This window comes from Brienomyrus brachyistius, chromosome 6, assembly GCF_023856365.1.
Source record: "Brienomyrus brachyistius isolate T26 chromosome 6, BBRACH_0.4, whole genome shotgun sequence".
Classification (NCBI taxonomy): Eukaryota; Metazoa; Chordata; class Actinopteri; order Osteoglossiformes; family Mormyridae; genus Brienomyrus; species Brienomyrus brachyistius.
Window position 1 is genome coordinate 29,722,299 of NC_064538.1, and position 13,618 is coordinate 29,735,916.

The 13,618-nt window shown below is 42.4% G+C and overlaps 1 protein-coding gene across 3 annotated transcripts in view; it reads right to left on the minus strand.

Annotated features, from left to right (window-relative positions):
- LOC125744405 (neural cell adhesion molecule L1-like protein) overlaps nucleotides 1-13,618 on the minus strand; it is a 55,442-nt gene continuing 41,824 nt past the window's right edge. For all 3 annotated transcript variants that reach the window (XM_049016170.1, XM_049016172.1, XM_049016171.1), the window contains 11 exons: nucleotides 13,012-13,113; nucleotides 12,677-12,874; nucleotides 10,437-10,507; nucleotides 9,751-9,973; nucleotides 9,172-9,287; nucleotides 8,856-9,060; nucleotides 8,635-8,757; nucleotides 7,706-7,885; nucleotides 4,030-4,161; nucleotides 2,904-2,970; nucleotides 1-1,117 (listed from right to left, as the gene is read on the minus strand). In XM_049016170.1, coding sequence (XP_048872127.1) covers nucleotides 841-1,117; nucleotides 2,904-2,970; nucleotides 4,030-4,161; nucleotides 7,706-7,885; nucleotides 8,635-8,757; nucleotides 8,856-9,060; nucleotides 9,172-9,287; nucleotides 9,751-9,973; nucleotides 10,437-10,507; nucleotides 12,677-12,874; nucleotides 13,012-13,113 — 1,694 coding nt within the window. In that variant the 3' untranslated portion in view covers nucleotides 1-840. The remainder of the gene's footprint in view (nucleotides 1,118-2,903; nucleotides 2,971-4,029; nucleotides 4,162-7,705; nucleotides 7,886-8,634; nucleotides 8,758-8,855; nucleotides 9,061-9,171; nucleotides 9,288-9,750; nucleotides 9,974-10,436; nucleotides 10,508-12,676; nucleotides 12,875-13,011; nucleotides 13,114-13,618) is intronic.

Consider the following 13,618-nt stretch of genomic DNA (forward strand, 5'->3'; position numbering starts at 1 on the left):
TTAACATTTTATATTAGGTGCATTTTTATTGTATAAAACTGGTGAACATAAATTGGCAGATGTGAATTTTTATTGTCACTAACAAAGAAGATTGTTTAATTCCACATTTTTCTCTTTTCAACCAAGAAATAAATTTATCTTAAAACATACATTCCAAAATTGGAAATTACAATGACATATAAATATAATTTACATTTAATAAAATATGAAGAAATACTGATGAGAATTTTAAGTTTTTATATCCTCCAAAAATGAGAGCCTAAATAATATTTATGTTCCTGAGATTTAGGAAATTATTACGCAATTGGCAAATTCTACTTAATTAAAAATTATAAAAATAAATGTGATCTTCTCTCTTTGTTTTCTTTATTGCGGTAAGGGTTTATCTTGGAAAAAATATATAAAATGCATTTCAGTACTATAACTATACCATCCATTTAACATTTTGTTTGTTGTTATGAGTCTGATTCATACTTTTTTACAATTCTCTTTTATATTTACATTACTGCAAAAAACCTTAGTGTGAATAGTGGAGGTTTGTGAGCTTCAAATGAAAAAAGTCGCAATTCAGTGTTCTGAAACCTATACAATCAGTTTAAACTGCATATAATTCGCACCTTAGACCTAGGTGACGTGAAAATGCAATTGGTATTCTGTTATGGAAGGTAAAACAAAACTCATTGTTTCACACCTGGATTTTTCTGTACTAAGAGCTGTAGGAGATGTGCTGTGTTTGTGCATTACAAGGCACCAGCAGGCCGTACAGTATTGAGATGACAGTACAGCTGATAGGTGCTATGTAAAACTGGACTTCACGCAAATTCACTTGCCGCTTTTTCCTTAACAAGCATCGTTCCTTGTGTCGCACTTTGGAGCTGTTCCATGAACTCCGCGGGGTCTCAAGTCTTTGTAGCATGAATATTCACCAACGAAGGAGCCGTCCTCACCGAAACGGTCATCGTCATCCCAGCAGTCATCCAGGCTCTCGCTGCAGTCCTCCAGGCTCTCTCCGCAGTCCATCAAGCTATCCCTGCCGTCCTCCAGGCTCTCTGCCATTGCTTTTCCATTCTGGTTGATGTATCTCAAGCTGTCCTGGAGGAGCCTTCTCTCGGTGTCACTGTTCAATAGAGGGGAGCACTTGCCATTACTTCAGCACACCACCGACAATGCTAGCGCACCAATACTCAGTACACTGATTACTGCAAAAAACAGGGCCTGCTGTTGTTTTCTTTTGTTTTTTTTTTTGCAGCTGAGCTGGCAGATGTTTTTGAGTTGAAGGGTCTGGTTCCAGTAATGGGAAAGGAGCAAATGGCACCCACCCACCAGACATCTGGCATGTCAGTGCTCTAAGTCTCACAGGCATGGCTGCACACAAATACTGCACATTACAACTGACATGCCCACTGACGCTTGGGAGATGACAAGGTCCTGCTATCTTAGGGAATTTTGGCCACATTTTTCACATGGCTGATTTTAGGTTAGAGAAACCCAGAAATTCACAAAGCAACGTGGAATTAAACATTACAAATGGACAAGAACAACCCCCCCCTGCATTCCAAATTTATTGATTATACAGACTACTTTTTGAAATTATTTACTCCTCTAAATTCATGTAAAGGTTTTATTTTTCTTGCATTTCTGTTTTCCTTCCTTTAAGAAGGTGATGTGACATGAGTCGAACATTGCTGTAACGCAACTTGACATTTATGCAGGTTAAAATAAATCCCATCCAGCCTGTCATGCCCGGCTCGTCCGCTCCTCGTGTGTGCCACGCCCCCTGCTTACCCACATGTGCTTCCCCGATTGTACCCATCTGTGTCTGCTTATTTTGATTAGTCACGTCCTATTTAAGTCCTGGTCTTACCTGTTCCCCTGGTCCGTCATTGTGGTCTTTCTGCGTCTGATGTTCCCTGCTCCCAGTTCCCAAATTAAAACCCCTAGTTTGCCCTGATTCCGACCTGTTTCCCTGTTCCTTACCCGCCTACCCGCACGATCTCTGCTGTGCCTGCCTGCGATCGTGACACATCCATTTTCCAAACCGCTTATCCTACTGGGTTGCAGGGAGTCCGGAACCCATCCTGGAAGCAATGGGCACGAGCCAGGGAACAACCCAGGATGGGGGGCCAGCCCATCGCAGGACACACTCACACACCATTCACTCTCACACGCACACCTATGGGCAATTTAGTAACTCCAATTAGTCTCAGCATGTTTTTGGACTGTGGGGGGAAACCGGAGTACCCGGAGGAAACCCCATGACGACATGGGGAGAACATGCAAACTCCGCACACATGTGTCCCAGGCGGAGACTCAAACCCGGGTCCCAGAGGTGTGAGGCAACAGTGCTAACCACTGCACCACCATGCCGCCCCAAAACAAATCCTATATATTTCACATTGAAAAAGTATCATCTAATTTTTCCATTTTTGCTTACTTTTGTATCCTGTAGGGGGTACCACAGTAAATTAAAACGAACCACAGTAAATTTACCAGACTGACCACTATACGTTCAATTTTAGACATTAGCATTTGCCAAGAAAAAAAAACAAAATGCAAAAATGTGCTTTTGGCCAGACCCACACCTCCGGCCACTACACCCTGACGCAGCACACTTTCCATGCTAAAAAGATGGATGGCACATCCTCTGCTCTGCAACAAAAATTAAATGTAACACTTTTGCACACTGTGGGCAGTCACACCAATTACTTTATCATCTACATCTGGATTTTTCACTTAGGTTCACGACGGGGATGCCGACTTCCTCACAGAGGTCAGCCAATACGGCAACATTGTCATATGCTTAACGTATCGATCTCCGTACATTGTACATGTACAAAACAGAGAAAAGAGAGTCTGAATGTACAGGTGATCGGTGTCTATATATGCGGAAGAGCAGCGTGTACCTGTATCCATAAGAGCCATTCTTATTCTGGGGCTGCTGGTATGAACGGAGATCCTCATTCTCCTTAACTGCAGAGAAGGTAAAAGTGAAAACCTTTACACTTTCACCATAGTGATACATAATGTTTACATATTGTTTGTATCTAAGTCAACTTTAACTTAAATATCTTTTCCCACATGGGTCCCAGTCTGTTGCATTTTAGTATAATCGAGGGATGTAACGGTACCGTTTGCCCACGGTTTGGTATATATATCGTGGTTTTGGGGTAGCAGTAAGATTTATGTATCCTTATATTTCAGAAAAAATAACATCTTACATTATACTATGAACTCTTTATTTTTCCAAATAACCGCATGTTTAGCTTGATCGCAACATTTACTCAACCAAGGTTTACTTAATGGTATTCGGTTATATTATTGGACTGTGTGGTGCGGTCCCGACGGTTTGATACGTCCACATAAACAGAGTATCACAATATGCCTGTCTTTTTCCTATACATACAGGCACGAATATGAGATGGTGTTTTTTCCTATATATATATATATATATAAATTGGGTCGTCTTGTTTTCGAGGGCTAGAATTTAAATGTCATTACATAACAGCAGATGGCGCACCGCACAGTTCAATAAAACATGCCGAACCATGGGCAAACGGTATAGTTACACCCTTAGTATAATCCTGTTCAGTTTCAGTTGATCCACTGTGAAAAGGTGCCCATAAAGTACTCTCAATTTGAATAAGATAAGATCGCCGGGGGAAATTGTTAAAAATTATCTTTGAATTAGAAGAAAATGGCTTTGCGTGAAAAAGAAAGGCCAGCAAAACCACAAGCAGAATTCAGCGGAGAGGAACTATTCAGTGGTATGTATCAGTGGAACATGTGATTGCGATGGCCTCCCCTGCCTTCCCTGCATGCCACCACTCCCACCCCCCGGTGCTTCTACGCGCCCAGACGAGAAACACAAAGGCCCAGGAAATGCTGCAGGCTGAGAACAAGGAGGCATGTCGTTCATCATGGACAGGATGTGGGGGAATCTTCAGGCAAACAGACTCGTGACCCCCGCATTCCTCTGCGTACTGATGATTGGATGGGCTGGCCTCACGCAAAAAGGGGGCGGGGCCTCACCTGAATACTTTCCCGCTTTATTCCTCTTGATGAAGCAGGCAATCAGAACAACAAATGTGAAGACCACGGCAGCACACATGCTCCCGATAACCCACTGGTGTGTGAGCTCCGACCTGGCAGCACCTAATGAACCTGTTAAAAAGGACAAATTTTCTGGCAACCATTTACAATAGACAGACACATGTGGGGTGGCGGGGGGGGGGGGGGGGGGGGGAAAGCCTATGACAGGCAGTATAGGGTACAAAGGAAAGGATGCTACTCCATAACAGGGCACAGACTGACACTGTGGAATTTAATGATAAATCCTTTATTAGCCATTTACAGAAGTACACTTGAATTCTTCTCCTCACTGACCCCATCGTGCTCTCCATAGCTTGGTGGTCACAGTGCAGGCTAAACCAACATGGAGTGCCTCTGGAGATGGGGATAAGGGCCTTGCTCATAGACTCACTGATATGTGACTGTTCTACTGAGGCCAGGGCTTGAACCAGCAATCATTAGATGACGGATGCAGAGACTTAGCCCACTGAGCCACACGCCACCCTCATTTAGAAATGCCATTTCACCAAACTGCAGGTCTCTGATCTAGGTGAGTTAACCAGAGCACCTGGGGAGAAGTCACACAATACAGGGAAACCAGAGAAGCTCCATATGTGCTGACTTGAGAAGGGATACAAACCCACAATCCATGAACCATGAGGAAACAGAGAAACTCAGTGAGCTACTGTATAACTGAAGAACTTCAGGAGGCCTCTCTGGAGGATAATAACACTGCTTTTTGCACACTGAAAATAGGCTTCTAGGTGCATTGCAGACTTCTTTATAAGATGTTGGGGAAGACTCATTAATGACATGATGACAGCACTAACAAAGGCCTCATTAACAGAGGAGCCGAACTGCTTACACTGGTAACTGTGATTCACTTCATAATTAATATTCCATAACAAAAAGTCAGGAATTTTCTCTTCAATCTAATTTACTTGCCTCTTTTTCTGGGTTTTTCGGGGGAACGTCTCATGAAATCTCCTACCTAACTATCGAAGAACGCGTTATTGCTTAAACTGCATCATTTATCAAATTGCGTAAATTTGTGGGGGGGGGTTCTGGCTGATTGCTAAGTCGGTGCCCCCTCTAAAAGTTTTTTTAACCTTATAAATATGTATGAGTCTTGTCAGCAGATTATGGAAACTCTGAGAATGGCAGCCTCCGGCAGCTGGCCTGAGGAAGGGAGGGATTGGTGGTGGATCAGTACAGTGGATGACATGTGATTCCCTCTGACGGGGGCATAGCTGCATGCTCTGCCCAAACTCGGGACTCAGTCAGTCCCCAACATCCCAGGTCTGCTGTCAATAAAGTGTTGATATGACAAGAGCTACAACTCCAACAGGGAAGAACAAATCAGGAGTCAATGTGCCTGCCGATCCCTCAAAAATCCCATGGCGCCTCCTTTATCCCAATGAAGCTTGCAGGTAGGAAATCTGAATGGCATAAGAACATATTTGTTGTCTTTCTGGAATCTCATGGTGTTTACCAAAAAATCTATAATATACTTGGGTTTATTCAAGTAAAACTTTTTTTACTAATATGACGTTTTTATAAAGTTTCAATATAAATTTGTGCAGTTTTACAGAAATAAAAATGGCCACACCTGGGGGAGGTACAAAAAAAACCAGCATCCTGCATTTTCTCCAAGGTAATCTTGCATCGTTATAAGAAATCCTTACCAAAGGTGCAACAGAGATAAGTTTAAAGTTATCATAATTATTTGTGAGACATCACAAATTTGTGAGCTATACACAATTACTATAACAAAAATTGAACAGACAATAGTTAAAATGCTACTAAGATATCAAAAAATAATAATTATGATATAATCTCCTCTGCCTATTTAAACATTTATATTCACTGAAAAATAACTTCTCTGCAGTTTTCAAGTGCATAAGCAACATATTCAGAGAAGCACATTATTAAATGTGTTCAGTTGGTTACAAAGAGGCCATGTCTTCAGTTGGACGCGCCAAACGGTTACTCACTGCTCTGCTTTATGAGAACAGTCCACTCTGCATGGCTCAACAAATCTGCTGAAAACACCCATCAATCTCAGTGCCAAACTCTGCCAAAACAACTGTCAGCTTATCAAATCATTCCATGCGTAAAATCAATTTCTACAAAGTGAATGTTTTTACGTTTTTTATGGTTTTCAGGGTCTTAATCATGCTCAACTGCTGCAGAACAGAAGACCAGTCAACTGCGATCTACAGGGGTATTGATAATACATGAAAGTGTTACATTGATGTCGTGGTCGCCCTATTCTATCCAAAAAATCTCGACTATGTTGTTCTCTATTAACTTATTTTTCCATAATAATCTAGACTGGGAAGGTCTGGAAAAGACTTATCAGAGTGAAAATGGGATGAAAGTGATGCTACATTCACAGCTGTTTGAGGTCTCTATCCGTTTCATCATAATGCAACAATTCTGAGCAGCACTGGGGACTTTTAAAAACATCCCAGCTTATAAATACAGATTAATCAGGATCCTCTGGGATGTTGCCTCATTCTGATGAGAGACATCATATTTTCTAAATAAATATAAAAAATATGTGGGCTGGGAATAAAACCGAAGTTTGTGGCATATATTCTGAAGTGTTTAATTCATAAAGAGCTGGTAAGCTTTGAATTGTATGGATACATTCGTAGCATGACATTTCAACAAAAAGGGCGATTCTGATTTCTGTGTATCTATAAACCCACTTGATGCAATGCGCATCCTGAATGAAGCTCTCATACATTGTAGCAATTTTCTTTAGATCTTTTGTCATCCATGGCTTTATGAAGAAATATAAAACCTTCTACCTGAATTACTGACTCAGCGCAGATGATAGTTTACCTAAGTACAACATCAGAAAAAATAACCTCTCTAACATCACCTCAAACTCATTTGGTGTCTGAAACAATGTCCTTGCAGCTATCTCAGCTAATAAATATTTTCTCAGGTCATACTTGTGGCTTAGCTTAATGCCAACAATTAAATCAGCTGGTCTTATTTACCAATCAAGACTAAACATTGCAAACAAGTTCACTATGCTGACTGCACTGAATGGAATATAATCCATAGACTGATCTACTGCAGTCAGTGGAATGTATACCTGCCACATAAAGGTAAGTGTCCTTTGCCCCCTGCTATCAGTGGAATGTATACCTGCCACATAAAGGTGTGTCCTTTGCCCCCTGCTATCAGTGGAATGTATACCTGCTACATACAGGTAAGTGTCCTTTGCCTCCTGCTATCAGTGGAATGTATACCTGCCACATAAAGGTAAGTGTCCTTTGCCCCCTGCTATCAGTGGAATGTATACCTGCCACATACAGGTAAGTGTCCTTTGCCCCCTGCTATCAGTGGAATGTATACCTGCCACATAAAGGTAAGTGTCCTTTGCCCCCTGCTATCAGTGGAATGTATACCTGTCACATAAAGGTAAGTGTCCTTTGCCCCCTGCTATCAGTGGAATGTATACCTACTACATACAGGTAAGTGTCCTTTGCCCCCTGCTATCAGTGGAATGTATACCTGCCACATATTGGTAAGCGTCCCTTGACCCCTATTTTTAGTGTATACCTGTGCCCTGCTGCCCCAACCAAACTGTATCATGATCTTCCTTCCTCAGCCCACTCACTTGCTTCAGGAATGGTCTGTCCATCTTCTCTGATCGCCGGACCACAACCTGCCCGCGAGCAGGCACTCAGGAAGAACTCATACTTGCTGACCGCCTCCAGGTCCCTCACAACCCACTTGGCGCTATCCGGCCCACTGATATTCACGGAGCGTGGGCTCAACGAGCCCGTGATGTTGTCACCTGTAACACAGAACATTGCAGACCATCATAAATCACGAGAGCAAGGTGAGAAGAGCACCATGAGTAGTGGGTAGCTTAAACAGAGGGAATTCAACATATACAGCGGCAGCTGGCATCTGGAGTCGCGGTGGGGGTGGGGGGGGGGGGACAGGTTGGAGTCACAGTGTAGCAGCATCTGAGATAAAGCATTACACTGTGGCAGTGTGATTAGCCTTCCGTGTTTTAGTGCAAATCTCTGGGACGTCAAGTTCTCAAGGCGCCTCCCAGCAGTTCTCAAAGGCCGGCTTCAGCCTTTGAAAAGATTCATGCGCTTGGTTCCAGAGGCTCTAACGAGTCCCACAGTGACGGATGTAGGCATCACTCTTAACATTTAATGCCTGGCCATCTTCTAGGATGCTGAAAAAATGTGAGGGTGTTTTTTTAAAGAAGAAGAAGAACATAAAAAATCTGCTGGAAATGTGTAATCGTTGAGGATGAAAAGTAAGAGAGTTTGGTGCTAAAGCTAAACCTGACTTGCATTTTTCCATGTTCCCTATGGCGACAACTGTAATTTTCCTGCAGAATTCTGCTAATTTAAATACCCTTGGGATTGCTATGCCAGGTACTAGACTTATTGGCCGTGAGAACAGCACCACCCAGTGGACAAACTTATAAGACTAATGTTTTAAACCACCTCTCTTTTGGCTCAAATGCATATAGGATACAGCAGTCTCAGAGGAAATGGCTTGAAAAGGAATGTGTATACTTACTTATCTGGTACTGAAGAAGATAGCCAGTGAGAATACCATTGGCTTTCAGAGGGGGTACCCAGACCAGTGTGATGGAGTTTGACTGGGCATTCGTTGCTTTCAGTATGGATATTTTTCCTGGAACTACAAAATAATAAGCTTCTTAAGTGTGGCCATATTGATGCTACTGCTAAGTCTAATCCAGTCTGTGCCAGAGGTTCTGTCCCCTGGCCAGTGCTCACCTCCCTCTGGTGTCCTGAAGGTGACAGGGTTACTGCCAGGGCCACTGCCTCGCCCATTGAAAACACTGACTGTTAGGTTATACTCAGAGTAAGGGATCACGCTGGGGATCAGGGTCTGGTTGCCGTCTCCATATACTGTCAGGGACTGTTTGTCTTTCAGGGTGTGGTCCATATTCAGGAGGTCCAGCAGCCTTCTTATGTGAATCTGAGAAGGCAAAAAGACACCATAAAGATGTAGTAATGGACACAGGCAATTGAGATAAGGAGGCACTGTACATGCCTGTGAAGCAGGGGGCGCTGCAATGCAGACACTTACCAAATATCCTCGCAGATGCCCTCGCAGGTGGTGCTGGGGAACGGGTGCCCAGGTGACGCGGATAAGGGTGCTACTCATCACCTCGACAGCCACAACATCTGGGGCTGCTGTAGGTACTGTGAGAGCAAGCAAGTCACAAGCGGGCGCCATTAACTCCATCCAAGCCACATTTCTGGTGAAGAGTTTAAGGTTACCTTCTATGGCAAGGACCACCTATTCTCAACAAACTACCTAAGAAGTTCTTCGACAGCAATTGTTATACAGATAGTTAATAGCATATGTTCAGTGTGATATGTAGTATTTGATGACTCTTCCAGGGCACACAGTATCTCCTGTTGAAAAACACTGTTCCAATCAATGTCACCTGATGGAAACACCCAAACTAAAGCAGTGGTAGAAGGAGACAACATTTTCCACACTGCAACCTGTTGTTCAGAAGGATTGTCACTGTAAAATGAAATGAATCTCTGCAGGGGGCAATTACGCGAGCTGGATAGAACTGACACGGTGCCTTCTTCCAAAGCATAGAATAAGCTTTCCACAAGATCCCACATTTATCATAAATCAGTGAATACTCACTGTCTTCCCCTGAGTACAGCGTAAAGACTTTGGGCTCCGGCGCCCAGCCAAGGGCATTTCTGGCCTGGACCTTGACCTCATACGGCACAAATGTTGGGGTGTTCTTGACAATGATATGATTCCTCTTCACTGTGTGTTCTTGCCAGTGCTTCTCTACACCCTGTCGTCTGTAGCTGACCTTGTACTCCAGACCAGGCCCATTATATTCTATTGGTAATAATGGCTGTAAGTAGCGGGAAAAACACAGAAAGTAATTTAAATGCATGTTTCATGTGGAAAATGTCACCAGAACAAAGGGCAGCGATTGTGAGCATCATTCTGCCTCATGTGCCATCAATCCCCCAACTGCGCTACCTGTGCTCCGTTCCATCTATACAAAGAGGAGAACAAAACTCTCCTGTTTTTCCACACTACCTCCAGTTTACATCTGTATAATATTTTGTAAGAGTAATTCTCCTCTACTTCTGCTGTTAAGTCTAAGCACCATGAAATATGACTGACCAAGAAACTGAGCTGTTCTAGTTAAAACTGACCTAATTTATAGTTTTCTACTTTTCTAGATTACCTGAAAGTGTCAAAAGTCAAAGAATAAAACAAGGTACTAAAAAATCTCAGGAATACTCTGATTCTTGTGAAATATTTAAATCCTAAGATTTAGTAAGTAACACAGCAATTCAAATCCTTACCTCCCAATGAATACTCATTTCTTGTGGTGAATTTCCTTCACTTTTTATAGCTTTCGGATTCTTGTCTGGAGCTATTAGCAAACAGGAAAAAAAAATTCTATTGTTTAATGTGCTGCATGTTGTGAATAATGGAATTACTGTACGAGCAAAGGAATCAATCAGGAAATAAAATGAAAATATAAATAATTCTCATGGCATTCAGATAGCCAGAGGATTTGCAATTTATGTTAATTTTAGAGATTTTCTTTTTCCTCATGGAATGATAGAATTAAAATGCCGTAACTATGTAATTTGTGTTATTTTGATAACCACATAATTTAAAGAAAAGCTTCACAATAAGTGCATGGCGTTATTTTAAAATAGTGTAGTTAAAGTAGGGCTGGACGATTTATCGATTTCAAATCGAAATCGCGATTTGAAACAATGTGATTAGCAAATCCCAAAGGCTGCGATTGAGGATATACATTATACAGCACGTTGGGCCCTGGGATTAAAACAGCTGTGAGAATAGATTTACAAATTCATGCCGTGCTCCCTGTGTGACAGATATTCTCACCAATCACGAGCGCCGAGCGTCTCGCGTGCCAGTTATGCTCACCAATCAGAAGTGGCCCAAGAAGACTGTGTATAGGCCCACAAACAACAAACACTTGAAACCCAAGGAAAATGTTACATTCGCGGTGCGGAAAAATACTGATTCCACTACTGAGATATAAGTGAATTGCCTTCCTATTTCATGGTCCAAGATTATTTCAGAAAGCTCCTATCATACCTATAATACAGTCGTGTTATGTCATATGATTTTGTGCTTATTAATTTAAGTATTTCCAAAGATTAATAATAATCCCACAACAGTGATAAAATAAAAGCCTTGCTTTAACATAAATACTCAAGGAATAGATCACTTTAATCGATATTACAGTTGGTTATGGGCACGCGGTCTTATTTAAAAAAGATACAAAAAGAGACGCATATAATGTTTATTCATTCGTTTTGTATTTATCCGAGTAACAAAGCAAAGGAATGATAAGCCACTCCAGTCGCATTTTACTTCTCATTTCAAATAAAATGCAGGGTTGGCAACTTTGGTCAGCTGCATAGCGTGAGATGTTCTGTTCTCTGTTCTGCACATACATTTACATGTATGTAAGTTGTATTACCTTGTAAATAGTCTGTAGGGTTTGCAAACTGCTGTAACGTTTTTGATGCAGCTAATTTTAAGTTCAGAATGGAATATAGATTTGCCGTAAGATTTCTTGCATGAGAGTCTTTGACAACCAAAGAGTTTGCAACCCTGAACACGTACATTTTTTTGTTTCACCTGAATTGATTTGTATAGAAAATAAATAACAGTATACAGTTGTTAAAAAGCAGAAACTTCGACCAACATGAAATCACCAATAAACGACTTCTATTTATTCAGCATTTTATAAAATATATACTACGTTTAAAAATTTCCAGCTTTGCGGTTTCAGGACAGAACAGCCACTCTGTTATGAACATTACGGCTTTTTAAGTGTAGTTAGCTGCTGTTACTAACACTAATCAGGGACGGATTATGGGTTGTGTGGGCCCCTGGGCAAAACGTTTGCGAGGGCCCCCCCCACCACCAGCACCACCACCACAACCACCACAATTCAAGGGCCCTTGGCAGCCAAACGCCCTCCCTATAGGGTCGAGGGCCCTTGTAGGCAGAGGATCAAAGAATGTAGGCCCTCTAAAATAGACAAACGAAAATACATTGTTGATAAGAGTTGCAAATTGTTTTGGGCTAGGGGCCCCACGGGCCCCCTGCACCCCAAGGGCCCCTGGGCAGTGGCCCCGCTGGCCCGGTCCGTAATCCGTCCCTGACACTAATAACACATTAGCGAAAACAAAAGGGCTGCATACACCGAAGTAGTTCTTGCTTGTTCATTGGCTGGGAAATGGCGGTTCTAGTGTTATTAGGGGTAATCAGCTTGACATTAAAAAATTAAATCGCAAATCAAATCGCAATCGCAATGTCTGTCAGAAAAATCGTGATTAGATATTTTCCCGAAATCCTGCAGCCCTACTTTAAAGTTGCATAAAACAAGAAACCACTGTGTTAAATTATTGAGAGGCACAGATACTTTGAGTCAGACTAAATTGATTTTGAAACCGCATAATGTTACTGCGGTGATGGAGTGATAATGAAGGAGGGATAAATGGAGTGACAAAGGAGAAGGCGTGAGATGAGTGGACGGAGACGGGAGCCACACCTGACGGGGGGGTCACGTATCTTTCAGTGGGCTCGCTGGGCGCACCCCTCCCGACAGCGCTGACTGCAGACACTCGGAAGCGGTAGTCCAGGTATCCATGTAGCTGCAGCCTGGCTGAGGTGTGGTTCCCCGCCACTCTGCTCAGCTCTTTCCACCTGCCTGGTTCCCACTGGCTTTCCTCATACTCAATGATAAAATCTGCCCAGAAAAAAATGCAAGGTCCAAAGTCTTGTACACAACAGGCTTTTGGCTGCCCCATACAGCGATCAACATACAGAGACACAGAGCTTTGGTCACAGCGATGCATGTCCAGAAAAAGGAGACATGTCTCTTACCAGTTATGGTGGTGTTGCGGTCATCCCCAGGAACCCAATACAATTTTACACTTCGATTCTGGTGTTCTGCAAGGACGAGGACTAATGGCTTACTGGGGACATCTGAGAAAAAATGATGGTAACTTAAAACTCACAATCAGAACACCACTGCCACGTCAACACACAATGGTATGCTATTTAAAAATATAATGATACAAATAATGGCTTGTTTCAAGGGCTATGATTCTTTATTTAGCAGATTCCTTTTTTCTAAAGTGGAATATAAGTGACAAAAAGCTTGAGGTCAGACAGCAGGGTCAGCCAGTGTTCCTGGAGTGTTTGGGATTATGGACCCAACGGTAATATTATAACTTGGTCAGACATGGGATTTGAACCCATGACCTTTCAGGTTTGGACACAGACTCCCCTGCATTATGGATAATGACAGCTTTGACTGTCTAAACCAAGGTACCCCAATCGCTGTCCTGGAGGGCCAGTCTGCAACACAATTTGCAGATTTCCTTGCTCAAACATACCTACATGCCAATTAGTTGCTGGGATGTTGTGGATTGGCCTTCTAACACTGGAACTAAGGAAGCCTGATTTAATCCAAGTGTACATTACCATT